This window comes from Cololabis saira, chromosome 24 (assembly GCF_033807715.1).
Source record: "Cololabis saira isolate AMF1-May2022 chromosome 24, fColSai1.1, whole genome shotgun sequence".
Lineage (NCBI taxonomy): Eukaryota > Metazoa > Chordata > Actinopteri > Beloniformes > Belonidae > Cololabis > Cololabis saira.
Genome location: NC_084610.1, coordinates 18,779,430 through 18,800,404, shown reverse-complemented (window position 1 = coordinate 18,800,404; position 20,975 = coordinate 18,779,430). Strand labels below are relative to the sequence as shown.

General features: G+C 35.7%; 1 protein-coding gene across 1 annotated transcript in view; it reads right to left on the bottom strand.

Moving 5' to 3' along the window:
- The window catches only part of stk24b (serine/threonine kinase 24b (STE20 homolog, yeast)), a 41,501-nt gene extending 28,056 nt beyond the window's left edge, over nt 1-13,445 (bottom strand). The window contains exons 1-4 of the mRNA XM_061715508.1: nt 12,886-13,445; nt 4,121-4,351; nt 1,737-1,793; nt 1,482-1,590 (exon numbers count right to left, since the gene is read on the bottom strand). Coding sequence (XP_061571492.1) covers nt 1,482-1,590; nt 1,737-1,793; nt 4,121-4,351; nt 12,886-12,930 — 442 coding nt within the window. The 5' untranslated portion in view covers nt 12,931-13,445. The remainder of the gene's footprint in view (nt 1-1,481; nt 1,591-1,736; nt 1,794-4,120; nt 4,352-12,885) is intronic.
- Between the last annotated feature and the right edge of the window lie 7,530 nt (nt 13,446-20,975).

Below are 20,975 nucleotides of genomic sequence, written 5' to 3'. Positions count from 1 at the left end.
CATATTTTGCTCAATAGCTTAATAATATGTTGTAAACTTCTACTTCCTCACATTTGTCTTTTTTCCTCATTTGTATACAGTATTGTAGTTTTTTCTTTCTTTCCTTTGTCTTTTCTATTTTTTTGGTGTGTACTTTTTTCTTTTCCTTGTGTGAGCGTGCTGTGCGCGGGCGGGTATGTGTGTGTGGCGTGTGTGTGCTGTGTTTGATATGCATTTATGTCCATGATAATGTCTATTTAAATGCTCATTTAAGGAAGTCCTCTTGTCAAGCACCTAGAGCAGGGGTGTCAAATGTGCGGCCCGCGAGCCGCATGTGGCCCAAGAGAGATTTTCATGCGGCCCGCGAGAAGTTTCCAACGCAAAAAATAAATGTTAATTTACTAAAAAGGAAGGCATAAATAATTGCCATGAATCGCAGCATATCCGATAATATATTTCTTCTACAAATCCATCGTTATTCCACGAATAGAGCAGTTTTTGACATTTTTAGTTTTCTAGAATGCATTTGCCGATTTTATTTCTTTGTAGACGGTCGTTTATTTTTATTAACTGACTACTATTATATATTTTCGGAAAAATATCACTGCTAAAAAAGATGATAGAAGATATTTATTCTGAGAATTTCAGTTTTGAATACGAGGATAGTGGCAAAGTAAAACAGTTAAAAAAGAAGTGCTGACTTTTTCGGCACACTGGCGTAAATATCCGCGCCAATTTAAAAAAATAAATACACTTAATTGTACTGGAAAAATCTTTAAATCACAAAGAAACACTCTCGGATGTAATAAGAAAGATTTTGCTTTTAATTAAATTTCCTATAAAAAAGCGAAATATAAAAAAAAACATACTTGTTTCTGTTTATCTTTGTAAAATGATATTAAAAGTATCTTACATAATTTGAAAAAAAAAATGAGAAATTTCAAGAAAAGATCCTGAAGAAATATATTTTACATAATTAGAGTGTAAACAAAGTGCATATTTCCTTTAAAATTAACTAAACTGATATTGGATTAGATAATAGTAAAAAAAAAAAAAGAATTAGAGAAAAGATTTTCCGCACCGTTTTTGTTATTTTGAGTGTGCGGCCCGCGAGAAAAAAAAATGGTCAAATCCTGCCCGCCAAGCAAAATGAGTTTGACACCCCTGCCCTAGAGGGTTTTTTGGACCTCCTTGCATATATGCTGTCTATTGTTTTTTTTTTTTAATGGTAATTGTATTACTGACTTTTTAATATGTGCTAAATAAATAAACAAAAGACAAAAAAAAAAAAAAAAATCTTCAAACCTCTTTTTTAGAGCAACTTAGCTACATTTTCACTTGAGCATGTACATCAATCCCCGAGTGAAATACAGACTACATAATGAAGATAAGTGTAAGCAGGTGGTGTTTTAATGTATAAGATGATATAGGAGTGAGTCTCCAGGATCTATTTAGCGAGCTGAAGCTGCGTCCCACCACAGCCATGTTGGATCAGTTCAGACCTTTGATGTCCCTGTGGATCTTCTTCTCCGAGTGCAGATACTCCAGGCCCTTCAGGATCTCTCTCAGGATCGTGGCAATCTGGGTATCATCCAGAACTCCAGGCTCCATCTTTGGAAGAAAAACGGACAGTGAACACATCTGCATTTTCAATTCAACCAAAACCAACAACAAGAAATAAACAAAGATGTTGCTTAATAAATTTGTTATCCAATGGTCTTTTTGTGTGAGCAGAGACGGCACTTTGATTCACTTACCAAATCTAACGCCGAGCCTCCTCCTAAATACTCCATGATGATCCATAGCTTCGTGTCCTGCAGAGGAGACGGAGCAAGAGAAGGGAAGCCGTTGAGCATGTGGCTGTTTTTGTAGAGACATTTACAACCTTTTATGCCCGATTCTAATCAGGGTCCCATAAAACTGAACCAACGGCACCATTTCTGGCCCCCATCAGTTGCAGGTCCACAGGAAAACGCTGCGCTGCGGTACGGGTGGAGCTACTGGCACCACATCATACGGTCCGCTGTAGGCCTGTGATGAAAAAATTGATCTTCCGATTTTAAATTGACTCTCATTAATTCCTAAAAATCGATTAATATGTCTAAAGATCGTTTTTTTTTTTTTTTTTTTTTTTTTTTTAATCATTACAACTTATTTTTTTGTTTATGCCCAAAAAAGGAATGTTTTGTTGGACAAGAGAATAACTGGTGCCAAGTTTTAGACTTTAAATATGTATTTTTTTCAGTTACAATTGCATAAATTGTCTATATTTCATTGCTTTATATACTTTCTTGGGGTTACATCTGCATAAAATGCTAAAAACCAAATTCTCAAAAATAAAAAACCGAAAAAGACCAAAAATGGAAAAAATAAAAATGGAATGTGGGAAAAAATAAAAGCGATTTAATACGTCTGTTTGCTGCCCTGGATCTGTTTGATAATTCTGACCCACACGATGTTTCTGAGAGCAGTTCTATCAGCATTCTGGGAGGCGATTGGTCCTTACAGCATCATTAGCTGCCAATACTTGCTGTTGAATCTCAATATAATACTAGTATTAATATGTTGCATAACTACAGTCATATAATTCATGCAGCAGCTCAAAACTGTTTTAATAACACTAACCCAAATCGACAGAAAAACACCACTGCCCAAGCAAAGAGAGACAACAAACACCTCGTTGCTGCTCAGTCGAACCCAGGGGGGGTTTCTTCTCTTCTCCCTGCCTGCAACTTTCTTTCATACAACGCTGTTGTACATACAAAGAACCAAAAGCCAAGCAGAACAAAAAAACCCTGCTGGATGAGCCGTTGTTGTTTGTGGAGTCACGTTTGTTGTCGTCGCAGGAGTATGACGCCTACGGAAGAGTATTAGGGCCAGGCAGGAGAAAAATAAAAATAATATTTTAGAGGAGGAAGATTTTTTTTTCATTATGCACTTCGAGAAAAAAGTCGAAATGTCGAGAAAAAAACTCAAAATTTCGTGAATAAAGTTGAAATGTTGAGAAAAAAGGCACATTTTCGACTTTATGCTTGAAATTGTATTTCAACATTATTCATTTATATATTTTAGAGGAAGATTTTTTTTTCATTGTGTACTTTGAGAAAAAAAGTCGAAATGTAAAAAAAAAAGTCGAAATGTCGAGATTAATGTTGATTTTCGACTTTATGCTTGAAATTGTATTTCAACATTATTCTCGACATTTCGACTTTTTTCTCGAAATTGTATTTCAACATTATTCATTTATATATTTTAGAGGAAGATTTTTTTTTCATTATGCACTCTGAGAAAAAAGTTGAAATGTCAAGATTAATGTTGAAGTACAATTTCGAGAAAAAAGTCGAAATGTTGAAAAAAAAGTCGAAATTTCGAGAGTAAAGTCAACCTTCTGAGACTAAAATGCCTCGTAGGCCTATAAACACTCCAAGGATGTAAGTTAGTTAGTTAGTTACGGCTGCTGCTGCATAGCTGTCAGTCGCTCTCCTAACTGGATTTGATGGGCCAGAGGAGACATTTCCACTTTATTCACCAAATTGTATTTCAACTTTATTCGCAAAATTTCGACTTTATTCTTGAAATTGTATTTCAACATTAATCTCGATATTTCGACTTTTTTCTTAAAATTATATTTCAACATTAATTGCGACATTTCGACTTTTTTCTCGAAGTGCACAATAAAAAAATAATCTTCCCCTCTCAAATATTTTTTCTCCTGCATGGCCCTAATACTCTTCCGTAGACGCCACACTAGGCATTTGGAGACCGGGCTTCTTTCTGCCGGTTCAGGTGAGCGCCTGAGTTTCTGGACTGTTGTGACCCTCCGAACCGCACAGGCCCGGCCCAAAGCGCTCAGTGCAAACAGCTTTAATGAGGATGATTACTGGCTTATCACAAGGCTGTCATGAGGAGGGTGTAATCTCAAACACGTGATGATGACTTTAATAAGAGGCCGGTGGGTGTCTGAAGTCATGCAAGACTAATCCTTTTATTATTTTAGATTATTCAGAGTAAAAAGTGGGCTGAGGAAGAAAAAAAAAAAACACCATTTGCCCACCTTATGGTTTGATTAAACGTGCTAAAATAAAGAGGCAGCTCTGTGATTTCTGTGTCCATGTGTAGTTAGAGAAAAACAGCAAATCACCTTCAAGTATGAGCCGTAGTACTTGGTGACGAAAGGGCTGTCGCACTGGCTCAGCACGGTGATCTCCTGCTGGATGTCCTCGATCTCGTCCTCCGCTTCCTCCAGGTCGATGATCTTGATGGCCACTACTTTCTGCGTGCGATTGTCGATTCCTTTAAACACCTCGCCGAACGAGCCCTTGCCGATTCGCTCCAGCTTAGTGAACAGTTCCTCTGGGTCGGCCCTGGTATTCTGACAGAGAGGGAACAGATCACGGGACGGACGGGAAGGTGTGCGTACGAAATAAAAACAAAAGAGGAATGTGAGGGAGCAAACATGAGACAGCATTCTTACAGGACATATTTATCACTCACTGCAAGGCCTTGTGTTCTCATCTTTATGCACACAAAAAAAAGATGCAGGAGAATGAAAGGGAAAGAATGCAACATTTGTTTATATTTATGTACAGAAATGTGCAGCTATGTATGTATGTATATACAGGACTGTCTCAGAAAATTAGAATATTGTGATAAAGTCATTTATTTTCTGTAATGCAAAAGTGTCATACATTCTGGATTCATTACAAATCAACTGAAATATTGCAAGCCTTTTATTATTTTAATATTGCTGATCATGGCTTACAGCTTAAGAAAACTCAAATATCCTATCTCAAAAAATGTGAATATTCTGGGAATCTTAATCTTAAGCTGTAAACCATAATCAGCAATATTAAAATAATAAAAGGCTTGCAGTATTTCAGTTGATTTGTAATGAATCCAGAATGTATGACTTTTTTTTTTTTTTTTTTTTAAATTGCATTACAGAAAATAAAGAACTTTATCACAATATTCTAATTTTCTGAGACAGTCCTGTATGTGTGTCAATATGTGTGTATGTAGATATATATAGAGCAGATGGAGTTAATATAGAGATAGTATGATGTAAATAAGTATATTTATATAAATATTTATATGGGCATGTGTGTACAAATATATAGAAATACTCAACTATGTGTATGTATGTGTGGGGAAGTGTGTGAGTACAGTGTGTGAGTATAATTACAGTATAGTTAGTTATTATAAATACTTATTAATAATAAAAATAATAAATAATAATAATTAATTAATTAATTAATTAATGATTAGTGAGTGGGGGTAGGATTAAATAACTTTACACTTCTTCCTACTCCTTTTTGCACATGTAAATTAAGATATTTGATCAATCAACATTCAGAAAAGATTTGAAAAAAGAGAAAGCAAGTATAACTTAAAAGGAACAGAGATTTTTTTTAAACCAAGATGCAGGACAAAATTGATGGAACGTTGTGTTTCTGGGAATCAATTTATGGAACAATCTGAATAAAGAAAACAAAGAATCCAAATCAAACATTACATTCAAAAGAACAATTAAAGCCTGTATGTTAAGGAAATATATTGAAACATGTTAGTTGAGTTTGATTGACATACCCCTAGGCGGCAGTAATTTTATTTTAATGTTATTTTAATTTAATTTTTTTTTTTTTTAATTCACTTAGTTGTTGTATTTTATTATTATTATTTTTAATTTATGTTATTTGTGAAAGGGGCAGATCAGATAAGATTCTTCTTCTTTCTGCTCCCTTTTCATTCACAAGTTAGGTACATTTGTATTTGTATTGAATTGTTTTGTTTTGTTTTTTGAATGAAATAAAAATGAAATATTAAGTGTTAAAGGATGAAATTCTTTGTATTTTTTTTGTTTTCTTATCTTCTCTTTTAATTGTCTTTTTACATGTACAAAATAAATCAAATCAATCAATCAATCCTTTCAATACCCAGATTGACATTGATGGTTTATTATTATTTAGTTACTAAATTAATGTAGTTATTTATTTAGAGGGATTAACTTGAGGTTGAATTCTTTATGACTTGGCTGATTTAGTGGCCCAATTATCAGCCACTTAGTAATAATCTGCTGCAGCTACAGCTGAGAATAATGAGTCTATTAGGAGCAGCCCAGCGGTGGGACACGTCCCCCCCCGGTCCCACCGCTGGACCCTAGTGTCCCTAAAGTAACCTTTTTATCTTTAAAAGGGAGAACAGATGTCTGAACTTCTTGGGATAAATATCAAGGCTTAAATTATTTCTACCCTACATGGAGGTCAACTTGTAAAGTTCCTGCAGCAGAACGAGGCGGCGGCTTCATGTTCTCCCAGACGGCGCTCAGGGAGACGAGCAGCTGACAGAGTAGCTGATCTGCACTCACCAATAATTCATGGGAGACACTTTGCTTTTTTGCCCTAGCGTTTACAGGGTAACTTTTAGATATTCTACTGCAAACAGATTATATTTTAGTTCTTGAGAAATGCTACTAAATGCCTCTTTTTTCTTTTTTATCATTTATGCATTAGAGTTCTCAGAAAAACAAGCTGAAAAGCAAAATGCTCATTAGGGAGAAATCTAAGTTAAGAAACGTTTTGTATGTTTTTTTTTTGTGATCAAATGTTTTTATTTATATATATATATATTTTTTTTTTTTTTTTTAAATTATAAATGGTGGCATCCACAATGATGTCACACAAACATTATACACATATTTTCACCCCCTTCCAAACCCACCCCTCGCACCTAAGCATTCGATGAAAACAATTAATGATTAATAAGAAGGAAAACAGAAAAAAAGTTAAAACAATAATTAATAAAACAATAAAAAAATAAATAATATAAAAACAATAAAAATATAATAAAAAATAAATAAATAAATATATAAATAATAAAAAATAGGACAAAATAAAACAAAGGCAAAACATAATATAAAAAACTGGACAAGCATAGCTGCAACAAGGTCGTCTATATCAATTTTAAATACATCTTTCAAGTTTGGCTTTAATTTGATCTGCTGCCATGTGCCAAAATAAAATATTTTGTTGTTTTGCATTATGGATTTAGGCTGTAAATAATTCCAGATAGATATTATCAAGAAAAGTCAAATACCAATGGGAGATGTTAAGCGTGTGTGGTGGTTTCCATCTTACTGCAATTATCTTTTTTGCTGCTGTTAGGCCAGCAAGCAAAATTCGTTTTTGACATAGTGAAACATTAATTAAATAAGTGTTTGAGTTATTTGTCATTTTTAAAACTGTTACTCATTGTTTGGAGAAAGAAAAGCAATTCAGTCCAGATTATTGGCCAAAACATTATATTTTTAGGCATCCGTAATTCTTAAAAAAAAAAAGAAAAAAGTAAATAGTGCTGGCTGCAGTTTATAAATTATGTCCTTACCATGTCTATCCACAATGCCCTTACTCAAATAAGTTAATTAAAATCAATCGTACACTTTTAAAGATAATGAAAAGTCAGTATTATAGCACTTATAATCAAACCTTTCCCTGGCAGCCGATACTGACAACACTGATTTTAACATCACACATACCGGTACTTCACTTAACTGCAGACGTAATGGAGAAACTGACATTTACGGCCGTGACAGTTCCCTGCGGCGACGCTTCAGGTCATTCTAGCTGTTAAACCAGACAGCATGCTGGAGACCTCGGCTTTAGATTGAATGATGACAAGTTAGAAAATTATAAACTAGGATTTGTCCCCACAAAGGAAGATCGTTAGTTATACTTTGTGAATCCCATCTCTGTTTAGCACTCCTGAGTTGGTCTTGCACACATGAATGTCTAACTTGCCCTGAAGCTCCTGTTGGTCTCGGGTACGTTACACGCACTACGTATGTGGACCTCACTTGTTCAATGATAACCACACCCGTTGGGTCTGTGGTACCCTGAATATTATAATATTAATATTATTATACTTATGACATATACGTATCTGCGCAGCACTTACTGTAGCAAACAAACACCGCTGCATTGCATTGTGGGAAGTTTCTGCTTAGCTAGTGTCCATCAATCCACACTAATACATTTCTCCAGAATGAGTATGGATAGAGCATACTATTGTGTACGTACTAATGTTTCGGACGCAATAAAAAATCTCACATAGTGTTTTTGCTACTCATTAGGGTGGATGGATGGAATTTCGGACTCAGCTTAGGGCTGGGCGATACATCGAGATTTGAATATACATCGATATATTTTCAAACGCGATATGGTACGAGACAATATTGTTTATATCGATTTCAAAAAAAAAAAAAAAAAAAAGAAAAGAATTACATTTTTTTTTTAATGATTTTGATATAGCTTATTTTGTGACAAATTGACTTGAATGTTTTATTTGAGATTTGCACAAATGTTTTATTATCACAACTGTCAACCTCAGTGGAAAAGTCTGCCTGTTACTGTCCACATTGTATTAATTGCACAGTGTATTTTAATTTAATTGTTATGCAGGAAAGGCATATTTGTTTTATTTTATTCAAGAAGCATTTTTAATCTATATATGCAGGCAGTTTATTTGCATTTCATTTGTTTTATACGTTTTGATATTGTGCAGACCTCTGTTAATAAAGGTACCTGTGTGACATTTGTATTAAAACTGACAGTTTTTTTAAGGGTTTGCCTCAGAAAAAAATGAAGCTAACAGAGATGCTATGCTATAATGCTTTGGAGGAAACCCCCATTATGGCACAGAAAAAATATCAATATATATCAAGTATCGCCATTCAGCTAGAAAATATCGAGATATGACTTTTGGTCCATATCGCCCAGCCCTAACTCAGCTTATGTCTTATAGTTGTAAAACATCCCGTTTGTGCTTTGACATAATCATGAAAAAAAATTGCATTTTCCTCCCAAAGATTGCTCACACGTTTGCAAGTCCTGTTGAAACAAGGAAAACGAAGGGTTTAAACTAATAAAGTGGTCAAAACTAAATGAGCATAGGACCTCTGAAGTGCGATTTTTGAAATTTTGGGAGATAATCAAGCTAAAATGTGTATTGAAAAAAATGGCATTGTTATAGATATACAGGACTGTCTCAGAAAATTAGAATATTGTGATAAAGTCCTTTATTTTCTGTAATGCAAAAATGTCATACATTCTGGATTCATTACAAATCAACTGAAATATTGCAAGCCTTTTATTATTTTAATATTGCTGATCATGGCTTACAGCTTAAGAAAAAACTAAAATATCCTATCTCAAAAAATTTGAATATTCTGAGAATCTTAATCTTAAACTGTAAACCATAATCAGCTATATTAAAATAATAAAAGGCTTGCAATATTTCAGTTGATTTGTAATGAATCCAGAATGTATGACATTTTTGTTTTTTTAATTGCATTACAGAAAATAAAGAACTTCATCACAATATTCTAATTTTCTGAGACAGTCCTGTATATAGTTATTTACTTGCAGCACATACACTTGTATCCAAAAGTGAAATAAAGAAAAAAAAAGAAAAAAAAAGAAAAAAAAAGCCCACTGGTATTTAAACACTGCAGGAAGTGAACTAAAATTACTTAATTCTCCAGAGGCCGTTGTGTTCAAAACACAAGAACAGGCACTGGCAAAAACAACTTCCTTTTATGACCTCAAGTAGGGAAAGGCTCATACTGTCCATTTTCACCCTGCTAATGAAAGAAAGTGCCTGAATCAAGAACACTATATTCCACCTTGGATGGGTGCACTATGAATTAAACACGGACTAATTAAAACTGTGGTGCAAAACAGTGAATAAGCTGTGTGTTATTTTGGGGATGGAGCAGTGCTCGGCTGCTGACCACAGAGTCCAGCCAAATTTCAGCTTGATTAGCCTTGTTCTGATCACGCACGTACAACTAGCCATCCATCTTTATATCTTTTTTCTGGGGGAGTCCAGAATATGTATATTTCAAAATGAGGCATGAGCAAAGCCCCATGCTCATCCTCTTTTTTATTGCATCATTAGCCCCCTCATTTTCACTCACCAGTACAGCATCATGTTTTAAGATCAAAGCTGGTGGAGGGCAAAAAAAAAATGTTTATCAGGTGCATTTTTATGCTTAAATCCCATAAACTGAAGGACTTTGTATTTTTCGATTACCAGTGACAGAGAGAAAAGAGACTAACCCGCTGCAGCTCTGGAAATCTTTAAAAATGTATGATTATTATCATTATTGTTATCTTTTTTACAGTTGAATGCTCAAAACAGGAATTGAAAAAATAAAAGTAAGATGGGTTATTTCTTCCAAAGGACATTGCAATCGGCCAAAATGATAATAAGTAGTTAAGACATTTAGGAGGAGTCAGGGAAAAAAAAAAAAAAAAAGAAAGTCTAGTCTAGACGATTATAATTGTTGTATTCCTATTATATTTCAAACAAAGAAAGAAGTGCATTGTTTGGAGACATTTATCCTAATTGAGTATTGTATTTACTCTCAAATCAAACTGCACAACAAGACTGACAAAATGACAGCTTTAATTTCTGGAGGTCTTATATCTATTAGTCCTTGAGCTTGAGTCTCTGAGATATCAAAATAGTTTTGACCATTAAAATGATGCTCTAACTGCGTGCTTGCACCGCTGACTGGAGGCAGGGCTTCTCAATGTTCTTGGGTCTCCCTGTTTTAACGTAGAGGACTAGTAACCAGCAAAACCTAAACTGTCAGCTGTAAAACGGCAGTGGTGCTGAAAATTAATCCTTGTCTTCCCCCTAAATATTCGTTCCTCTTCACACTCTACACCTCAGATTTCCACCACAACACGGACTCCTGCAGTCTCCAGAAGTTCTTCAATGACTCCGCCATCGTGGGACGATGTGGAGTACAGGGTGGAGAAACATGGTGCGAACGGAACAATCTGCAAATCAACACCAGCAAGACGAAGGAGGTGGTGATCGACTTTGGCAGGAACCGTCTGCCTCTTGCACCGGGGAAAAGACTGAACCGACTGGTCAGGAGGGCTGGAGAGGTTCTTGGTTGAGAGGAGGATGCTGGTCCAGCTGAACTCCATCATGATCAACCCCTCTCACCCCCTACATGACACCGTGGGAGCATCAGCAGCTCCTTCAGCCTAAGACTGCTCCACCCGCTGCTGCTCCACCCGCTGCAAGAAGGAACGCTACCGTAGGTCCTTCATCCCCACAGCCATCAGACTCTACAACAACCAACTCTAGTCATTCAAGTGCAATAACCTGTTTCTCTGAAAGCACCACCTGTATATTTGCTCTGTTTAGTTATGTATGTGTGTATATATATATATATTTTATGGTCAGCATGTTTGTAAATTGCTTTCCCTTCAAGTAATGGCTCACGTCACTCCACAAGTGCAGTTTAAAAGTGCAATAACCTTCTCCCTCTAAATACATCACTGGTATTTTTGTCTCTTTATATTATTCGTTTTTCGGGTTTAGTATTTCTTTTGTACATTGGTCATTTTTTTTATATTGCTCTTTTTAATTACTTAGCTATTTATTGGTTATTTTTTTTAGGATATACTTTTTTTTATACCTTTTCATACTTTCGTGTATATTTTGTAAAAATTGTTGAGCGTGTGTATGTTTTCTGCTGCACAAGTGAATTTCCCCTCTGGGGGATCAATAAAGTTTATACTATTTTATACACCTCCTGCTGCAGAAATGCATGTTTCTTGCTGGACATTTGCATGTTGGTTACCAGCCTGGTACTCTTGAGTCAGGTGTTAATAAACACTAGGCTGCCTGAAGGGATTTTATGAAGTGTTATAAAGTTCTGGTCCAGATCACGATGCAGTAAACGGTGAACATGTTGTTCCGTCGGTGATCTGCCAATCCTTGTTACCTGCTGAGAAATGCTACTTTGTGGTTCTGCGCATGGGCACAGTCGATTTTCAAAGTTTGATTGCCACGACCATCATTTCTTGCACCATGTAAAATTGATAATATTGGATGTTGAGTATTTGATCCTTCAAAATACACTACCCATGACATGAATTGCATAACACTTTGTGAACATTATACGATAAAGAGGGAAAAAAAAGTGGTCTAGGGAGTAAAACACAGTAAAATTGTAGCTCTACAAAAAGGTAGAAAAAGGTAGCACTTTTTGGCAAAGCAGCAGAAATTGGCAGAACACTGGTCTTTGTACGTTTTGACCGTATAGAATCGTAATTCTTGCCATTGTAAGAATGAGATGTACCTGCTGTACTCTACTGCCATTACTTCTTAACCACTTGTGCTTTCTATTATTTTACCTCTTTTCTTATCATTTTATTTCATTGTATTTGTTATTTACTGTTATAATTGTCGCTTTTCATGTTGATGTAAAGCACTTTGAATTACCTTGTGTTGAATTATGCTATATAAATAAACTTGCTTTGCCTAATACACTCAAATGAAAACTAATCCTTTACAGTTTAAGATTCCCAGAATATTCAAATTTTTTGAGATAGGATATTTGAGTTTTCTTAAACTGTAAGCCATGATCAGCAATATTAAAATAATAAAAGGCTTGCAATATTTCAGTTGATTTGTAATGAATCCAGAATGTATGACATTTTTGTTTTTGTAATTGCATTACAGAAAATAAAGAACTTTATCACAATATTCTAATTTTCTGAGACAGTCCTGTAACTCCTGCTGTGGAAATGCATGTGTCTTGCTGGACATTGATGTTGGTTACCAGCCTGGTACTCTTGAGTCAGGTGTTAATAAACACTAGGCTGCCTGGGGGGATTTTATGTAGTGTTATGTTCTGCTGGTGACCTTCTAAAGCCTGATTTATGGTTCTGCGTTAAAACGCCGGCGTAGCCTACGGCGTAGACAACGCGGCGACGCGCCCCGTACAGTGCGCGTCGCCGCGTACCCTACGCCGTAGGCTCTGCGTCGTTGTAACGCAGAACCATAAATCACCCCTGAGTGATGGTTATGTTTCCATTCGGGGCTCACCTGCATCCCCGGGAGACTCCCCTGTACGGGGGAGTGGGCCATCATGCTGCTGGCGGTCCGAGCTGGCTGTGCTCAGAAACCTGTCTCCACTAACGTAGCGTAAAGCAGCGAGTCCCCCCGCAGAGCCGCAGCAGCTGCTGCTACCGCAGTGCTTTAGCTGCTGCAGCTGCGGATCAGCTCGATCCCACCAACCGCTGCAAATAACGGCGTCTCCCGCAGTCCAAAAAGGTAGCAAAGTCCCCCCAGTTGCAGGATTTTACCCCGCGACTGTCACTTTGTTAAAAAAGCGCGTTGTTACGCCGTCAGCTAGCAGACATGGCTAGCAGGTTAGCTGCGGAGCTCCGGTTGCATCCGGATCAGCGTCCCCGCGGAAACACACTCCCGGCCGGTTAATGGTTCCGGTTCCTAGGCTCCCCGGTTTCTGGTTCCTGGCTCCGGCTGGTTTCCTCGGCGGGCTCAGAGCTCCGGCGTCCACGGCTGCGGTAACCCTCTGCCAGTGTTGTTGTTCCCTCCCTCACTCCCGAGCCTTCCTCTCGGCCATCTTGTCGGTGTTGTGACGCCGCGCTCGCTGGGCGGCAGTGGCGCCACCAGGGGGAGAGGGGGGCCAGGGGGGGCCACGAGCCCCGCTACAGATCTGCTGGACACCCCACTGGCCTCAGTAAAAAAAACACTTGCTGGTCACATAGATTCTATCGTCAGTTATGCGTTTCATCCCAAATCAGTGTCTACCGCTGCGTCCGAAATCGCATACTTCCACCCTAATGAGTATGCAAAGTGAGTGTGCGAGATTTTTTAGTGCGTACGAAACATTAGAACATACTCAATAGTATGCTCTATCCATACTCATTGCAGAGAATTTTTTTAGTGTGGATTGATGGACACTAGCCGAGCAGAAACTTCCCACAATGCAAAGCAGTGGCATTTGGTTGCTAAGTGATACGTATATGTCATAAGTATAATATTAAGTATAATAATATTATTATATAATATTCATATAATAATATTCATATTTAATTCGTATTTAATAATATTATATAATGTCATCTTGTTTCGGCCAGAATAAACGGGATAGAAGATCTTTGCTTCTACTGCTGCTGTGACAGGTTACCATGGTAACAAAACATTTTTTTGGTAACCAAAATTACTTCTCAACGTTCCCACAGCTTTAAGTTCCCGCAGTTCCCACGTCCCTTTATGCTGATTGGTCCACAGAATCAGAATCAGAATCAGGTTTATTTGGCCAAGTCAGGTCAAAAAAGACATTTTGACTCAGTTATTATCGCTCACTGTACAGTAAATAGGCAATAGGCAGTGTTTACAGTGTTTACTCAGATGATGCTATTCGTGGAAGGGTTTGCATCAGTGTTATGGTATCAGGTTAAGATCAGGGTTGGGGTTACATCATACCTGTGGGAACACAGAAACATTCCCGTACTGGTATAGACCCAGATCTCCTGCCTGTTGTGGAGAGTCAACCGCAGGAGCCTCGAGCTGGTCGTGCAAGAATGGATGCTTCATAAAATGAAAACCTAAATGGAAAACACTAGGCATCCTCTTCACAAGACAGTGAGTCAACATCAGAGTGTCCTCTGCCAGAGGCTTCTGCAGATCCTCTGCAACACGGACTGCAGGAAATCCTTCCAGTCCATAGCCACAACTATCTATGATGTGAAGAAACTTGGATAATGAAAGTTGCTGCAGCATTTAATTTCCCTTTGTGGACTGATAAAGTATTGTTGAACACTACTCTCTGTCATCAAGGTCATGGTTACTCTCAAGGACTGAAAACTAAGCAACTGGATTTCTTTTTCCTTTTTTTTTTTTGTTAAGGCCATTTCTACGGTCGCCAACCGTCCCTTGAAAAACGGAATCGTCCCGTATTTATAAACTAAAGTACGCGTCCCGTATTGAGCTGAAAAGGGACGCACTTTGTCCCGTATTACTGTGAGAGTCAAAAAAATTGTCATAAAATGCCAATGGAAAATGGCCTTGAGCTGTTGAGTTCATAAGTTATTTTTTTCTGTTTTACTACACCTGTAGCCTACAGTCATGGCCTTTGAGGCACAAAGTTTTCTACAGACTTTCTGTTTGCACTTTTGTTATTGCACTAAAAATGTGCAATATTACAGAATGGATTTTCTGCTTTCTTTCTATTGTTTTATATTAATTTATACTATTTTAAGTTAAGCAGGACATGTTTCTGTTTAAGAAAGATACTTATTTTATTCAGTTCATTTTGTTATTTTGTATTAAAGTGAATTGCTGGATAATCATTTGTTTTCCATGTGTTCATGACATTCAAAAATATGCATCTAATTCAATTCAGGTTCGAGTCAAATAGTTAAAAAAACATTTCACTCACAAAAAAGGGGCTAAAAAAAATTCACCACGCCAGGAAGGGTGAAGGCAATCGATGAGGTGTCCCTTATTTATTTTTCAGGGAGTTAGCAACCCTAGCCATTTCACCCTCCATCCTAAAATGATCTTTAGGATAGACGATGAAACGTCTCCTAGAACAAACAAAAAGAAGCCCAGTTGCCTTATTTTAAGCCCTTGAAAATATCGTTGAATTGAATTGAAACAGAAAATAATTATCCAGACTCTTTGTCTTAGAGAAGTTTCACATCATGCTGCATTATTGTACATCTGAAGTAAGTATGGCAGAGTTGTACTACTGATTTAAGGAAGACACACCCCGAAGAAGAAGAGGGTGGAGTTGAGGGAGTATCTGACTCTACCCCCTTAAACTGACTGCTTTGAAAAGAGCTGTAAATGTTGACCAAAGCAGGTTACAGCTAATTGATAAGGTCTCAGGAAATTGTGTCAAATTTGGAAAAAAGTAATGAAAGAAAGACATATTAGCCTGGAAGTCCCTATTGTAATTTTAGAGCCAATTTGATTCCACGTTGGTCCTAAAATTTTATTTAAAGGATTTCTAAACATTTCATATATTTTTACTCTGATTTGTTATTATCAACCTGTTTAAAATCCAGTTACATTCATTGTTTAATCTGTTTTAGAGTTCTTTTTTAGTAAAATATTGACTGAAAAATGTTCAGACAAATGCAAACATAAATCAAAATGACAATATGCAATTTTATTGTAAAATAAAATGTTTAACAGTTATGTTAACAGTGATGGAAGTTCAGTATAACAGTACTTTTGTGCAGAAAAGATCAAAAAAGAGAATAATACACTCAAATATGCAGAATGAAGAACAATAACATACATCGTTAATAACTAGAGCAAGTAATAAGAAAAAAACTGTGGCTTTTTAGTCTTAGTCAAACCAAAAAAGGAAAAAAAACCCCACATATGATAAACATGACAAGTGTAAAAAGACTATTAAAAAACATGTCATGCACTCTGAAACTTATAGAAGAGATCTTCAGAATGATCTTCAGAATGACCCATTCATGGAGCCCAGTTGCACCTGCATATTGTGTGATCAGTTTCATGAGAAGTAAATCACAGATGAAACAAACTGTGGTTACATGAATGAAATAGTCGTTCAGATGAACAGTTTATCATGTGAACGACTGAAGATGCTGAGTTCATGATAAATTTAGCATCTTTTTAAAGGAGCATGAGGCTCCTTTTAAGAAATGAGACTCACTAGCGCCACCCTTCACCACGACGGCCGTTGGGGGTACTGCAGCCAACAGCAAAGCCGGCACGGGAGAACGGGGAGAACGCACATGCAGCGTCATGTGACGTCACATCCGCAGGACAGCTCAGGAAATTCCGGCCCGGAATTGCAGCACATTTTGCAGCACACAGCCTGTTCAAGGCAACGGAGAGATACACTAGAGGGCTCATTCTTTTTTGTTTGGAACGCTTCATCTGACATTATTACTAGAAAACTTAAAACGTATATTCATTTTTTTCATAAATCCTGCCTCAATCCTGCCTCATGCTCCTTTAAACCTGAATTTGCTCTTCCTACAAGCACATGTATCCATATGTTTTACATCACTTTTTCGGCCAATTTGTGTCACCTTTTTTTAAATAGAAAAAATAAATGTTTTGCAGTCATTTGCAAGACACTCCATGTTTCTGTATGGTCACCTTGGGCCCCCCCCCCGAACTTTTTTTTTTGATTGGGTTTTTGATGTGTAATGTTTGAGATGTGCTTTTGCATTATCATTCGTTTTTAAGCAAATATCACATACAGTATTTATGTGCCCCCCCCAGAGCCGGCCCAAGGCATAAGCGAACTATGTGGCTGCTTAGGGCCCTGTGGCCACTAGGGGGCCCCCAAGAGTAAAAAAAAAATCGAATTAAAAATAAAAAAATGTTTTATGTGTGAGTGATGATTCATATATTATCAAAGGTATGTTATTGTACAAAAACTGTAATAAAAGTATTTGTTTGATTTTATTTGTTTATTCTATTTAATAATGTCTGTTTTTGTACATTTGAATTTATTCTTACATGGAGAACATATTGACGAGGTGCTGTTTATCTAAGTTCAATGATTTTAATTATAGTTATAGTAGTAGTAGTAGTTATAGTTATAGTTTTTGTAGTACTTTGTTGTTGCACTTAATTGTTGTTGTTCCACTTCAAATTGTTGTTGCACATTGCTGTTGCAGTTTATTTAAAACCAAAAATAAAGTAGATAACGTGTTTACAGTAAATGGTTTATAAATGATCTATTTCGTCAAGTCAGTTGCTCTTAGACGTCCCAGAATCCAGGCTCAAAACAAAAGGTGACCTAGTCTTTGCAGTGGCTGCCCCTAAGCTGTGGAATAGCTTGCCACTAAATATTAGATCTGCTCAGACCCTAGAGGTTTTTAAGTCATCTCTGAAAACGTATTTCTTTTCATTGGCTTTGGTGTACGGTGAGTAGTGGCTACATCTGTGGTTACTGTGAGAAGTGATTGTTCACTTTGTGTGTTTGTTTTAATTACTATTTTAATGATCACCCTAGTTACATTAACGATTTCATTGTTTCTGTACTTTGTATTGTATTTTCTTTTGGTATTGTTTCATTTTAATGTATACTGTACAGCACTTTGGTTTACCTTGGTTGTTTTTAAATGTGCTGTATAAATAAAATTGACCATGACCTATTAGATTATTTTGTTTCTTTTAGTAGGCCTACACTGTAGATGACACTCAGTATCACACTTAGTACTACATCACTTTAAATATTAGGTGTAAATCAACCCCAGGCTGCTCTTGTAGCTGAATTTGCTCCCACTTTGATAAATATGAATTGAAAGATTTTTCTGCAAGTTTGTTAATCTGTAATCAGTAATAGAGGGCCCCAAAATCACATTTTGCTTAGAGCCCCATGGAGGCTTAGGCCGGCCCTGGTCCTAACAGTGCATGTGATTGTGCAGCAGGGCAGTGCGCTGGCTCTGAGTGACCACATGGGGGCGCCAGTGAGCAGCCGTGGCCCCAGAATGGTGCCAGGGCAGTTTCAGGGTTTGCAGCCCATAGACATATACAGGACTGTCTCAGAAAATTAGAATATTGTGATTTTCTGTAATGCAATTACAAAAACAAAAATGTCATACATTCTGGATTCATTACAAATCAACTGAAATATTGCAAGCCTTTTATTATTTTAATATTGCTGATCATGGCTTACAGTTTAAGAAAGCTCAAATATCCTATCTAAAAAAAAAAGAATATTCTGGGAATCTTAATCTTAAACTGTAAACCATAATCAGCAATATTAAAATAATAAAAGGATTGCAATATTTCAATTGAATTGTAATGAATATAGAATGTATGACATTTTTGTTTTTTTAATTGCATTACAGAAAATAAAGAACTTTATCACAAAATTCTAATTTTCTGAGACAGTCCTGTACACGTATATATGTCTATGTTGCAGCCTGCTGGGGGAACATCACAGAGAAGCAGCAGGAGCAGAGACGGCATGACCACGCTTCTATTGATTTTTGCTGAATTATGACTAAGAACATCATATTGTATCAGAATAATACAGTTCATGTTGAGAGCAGAAATGAAAATAAAAACCATAATGATGAATGGTGCTTTCATTTCATATTCTAACAAATTGCATATCATTTGTATGGTTTAAAGCAGTGGTTTAAAAAAAACCAAGACAAATCCACCTGGAAGATTCATATATAAACGCAAAACCAGCATTCGTCCTGCAATTAGGCTAGTTTATTGGTCCTTTCAATTTCCACAACACAAATAACCCAAAGTACTGCCCGTAACCAACAGTAAAACAGTTAAAAATATATTTTTTTGGTATATATATATATATATATATGTAGGAGTTTGAGAACAAAAGAGCTGAAGAACGCTTTTTGTGGACGAAGGAAAAACTTGTGTTGTTTATTTCAGTCTCTCGTTTCAACTGCCCGTAACCGGTAACAGAACACTAACTGAAAATTCACCATCATCATTAATAACGGCTAGATGTGAATTCTTTTTTTTTTTACCTTGTCTGCACACATATTAATGGTTGATAGCATACCGGTAAAAACCTAAGGCATATATATGTGCATTATTACTATATTTAATATATATACATATATATACACATACAAACCCAGTGAGTTGTTTTTTGTTTTTTTTTCTTGTGAATTCTAACCTACTGAAACTTAACAGTGTCCTGCTAGTGAGTGGCCACTATATGTGTATATATATATATATATATATATATATATATATATATATATATATATATATATATATATATATATATATATATATATATATAGCAATAATACAATAATACATACACATGCTTACACATATACATACATACATATACACACACGCATACTGTATATATATATATATATATATATATATATATATATATACATACATACACACACACATATGCATCTGTACATACATACACATGTCCATAGGTATAGGTACATGCCTACACATATACATACATATATACATACATTATATATATATATAGCCTATATATATATATATATATATATATATATATATATATATATATATATATATATATATATATTTATATATATATGTATGTGTATGTATATACAGTATGCATGTGTGTATGTATGTATGTATGTATGTATGTATGATATATATATATATATATATATATATATATATATATATATATATATATATATATATACACACATACATACATACATACATACATACATACATACATACATACATACATACATACATACATACATACATACATACATACATACATACATACATACATACATACATACATACATACATACATACATATGTCCATAGGTACACTGTAAACGATTGTCATGTAAATTAACAGTAAAATACTGGCAGCATGGTTGCCAGTATTTTACTGTTAATTTTACAGTTCTCCTACTGTTATTTAGTTTACAGTATATTACTGTAATAATACCATGTACTGATTTACAGTACATTACTGTTTTTTCTTGATTTTACAGTAGACTACTGGCAGCAGGGTTGCCAGTATATTACCGTTTTTTCTACAGTTTGCTTACTGTAAACTTAATTTACAGTTTATTACTGTTATAATACTATCTAGTAAAACACAGTATATTGCTGTATTTTATTGGATTTACAGTAAACTAGTGGCAAGGTAGCCACAATATTGTTTTTTATATTAACAACCGAATTTTACCATAATCCCAAATAAAGTACCATGCAGTCATTTTTGTAAAGAGCATATTACTAGCAATTAGCAAATAAGCAAATGTAACCTGGTATTCTATACAACATACTGAATGATTCAGTTAACTTAAATGCAGCAATAAAGATCAATGGAAAAGAAGAGACTTAGAAAATATTAGATCAATTATATAAGCCAACATTTATTTGTAAAGAGACAGAATGAACTTAAACAAACAGTTTTTTTCCCCATTACAGTTGGAAATTTCAAATGTGCATAACAGAATAAGGCAGCCCATTCTTTCATCAACTGTGAACACTAATCAACTTTTTAATAAACTTCGAGGAATTATGCATCTTGCCATTGCAAGTAGTGCTGCCTTTTTAATACAAAATACAAAAACAATCATTTTTCTGCAGTGCTCTACAGCATAAATACCCACATTTTTTAAAATAGCAAATTCAGTAGAAAGGAGAAA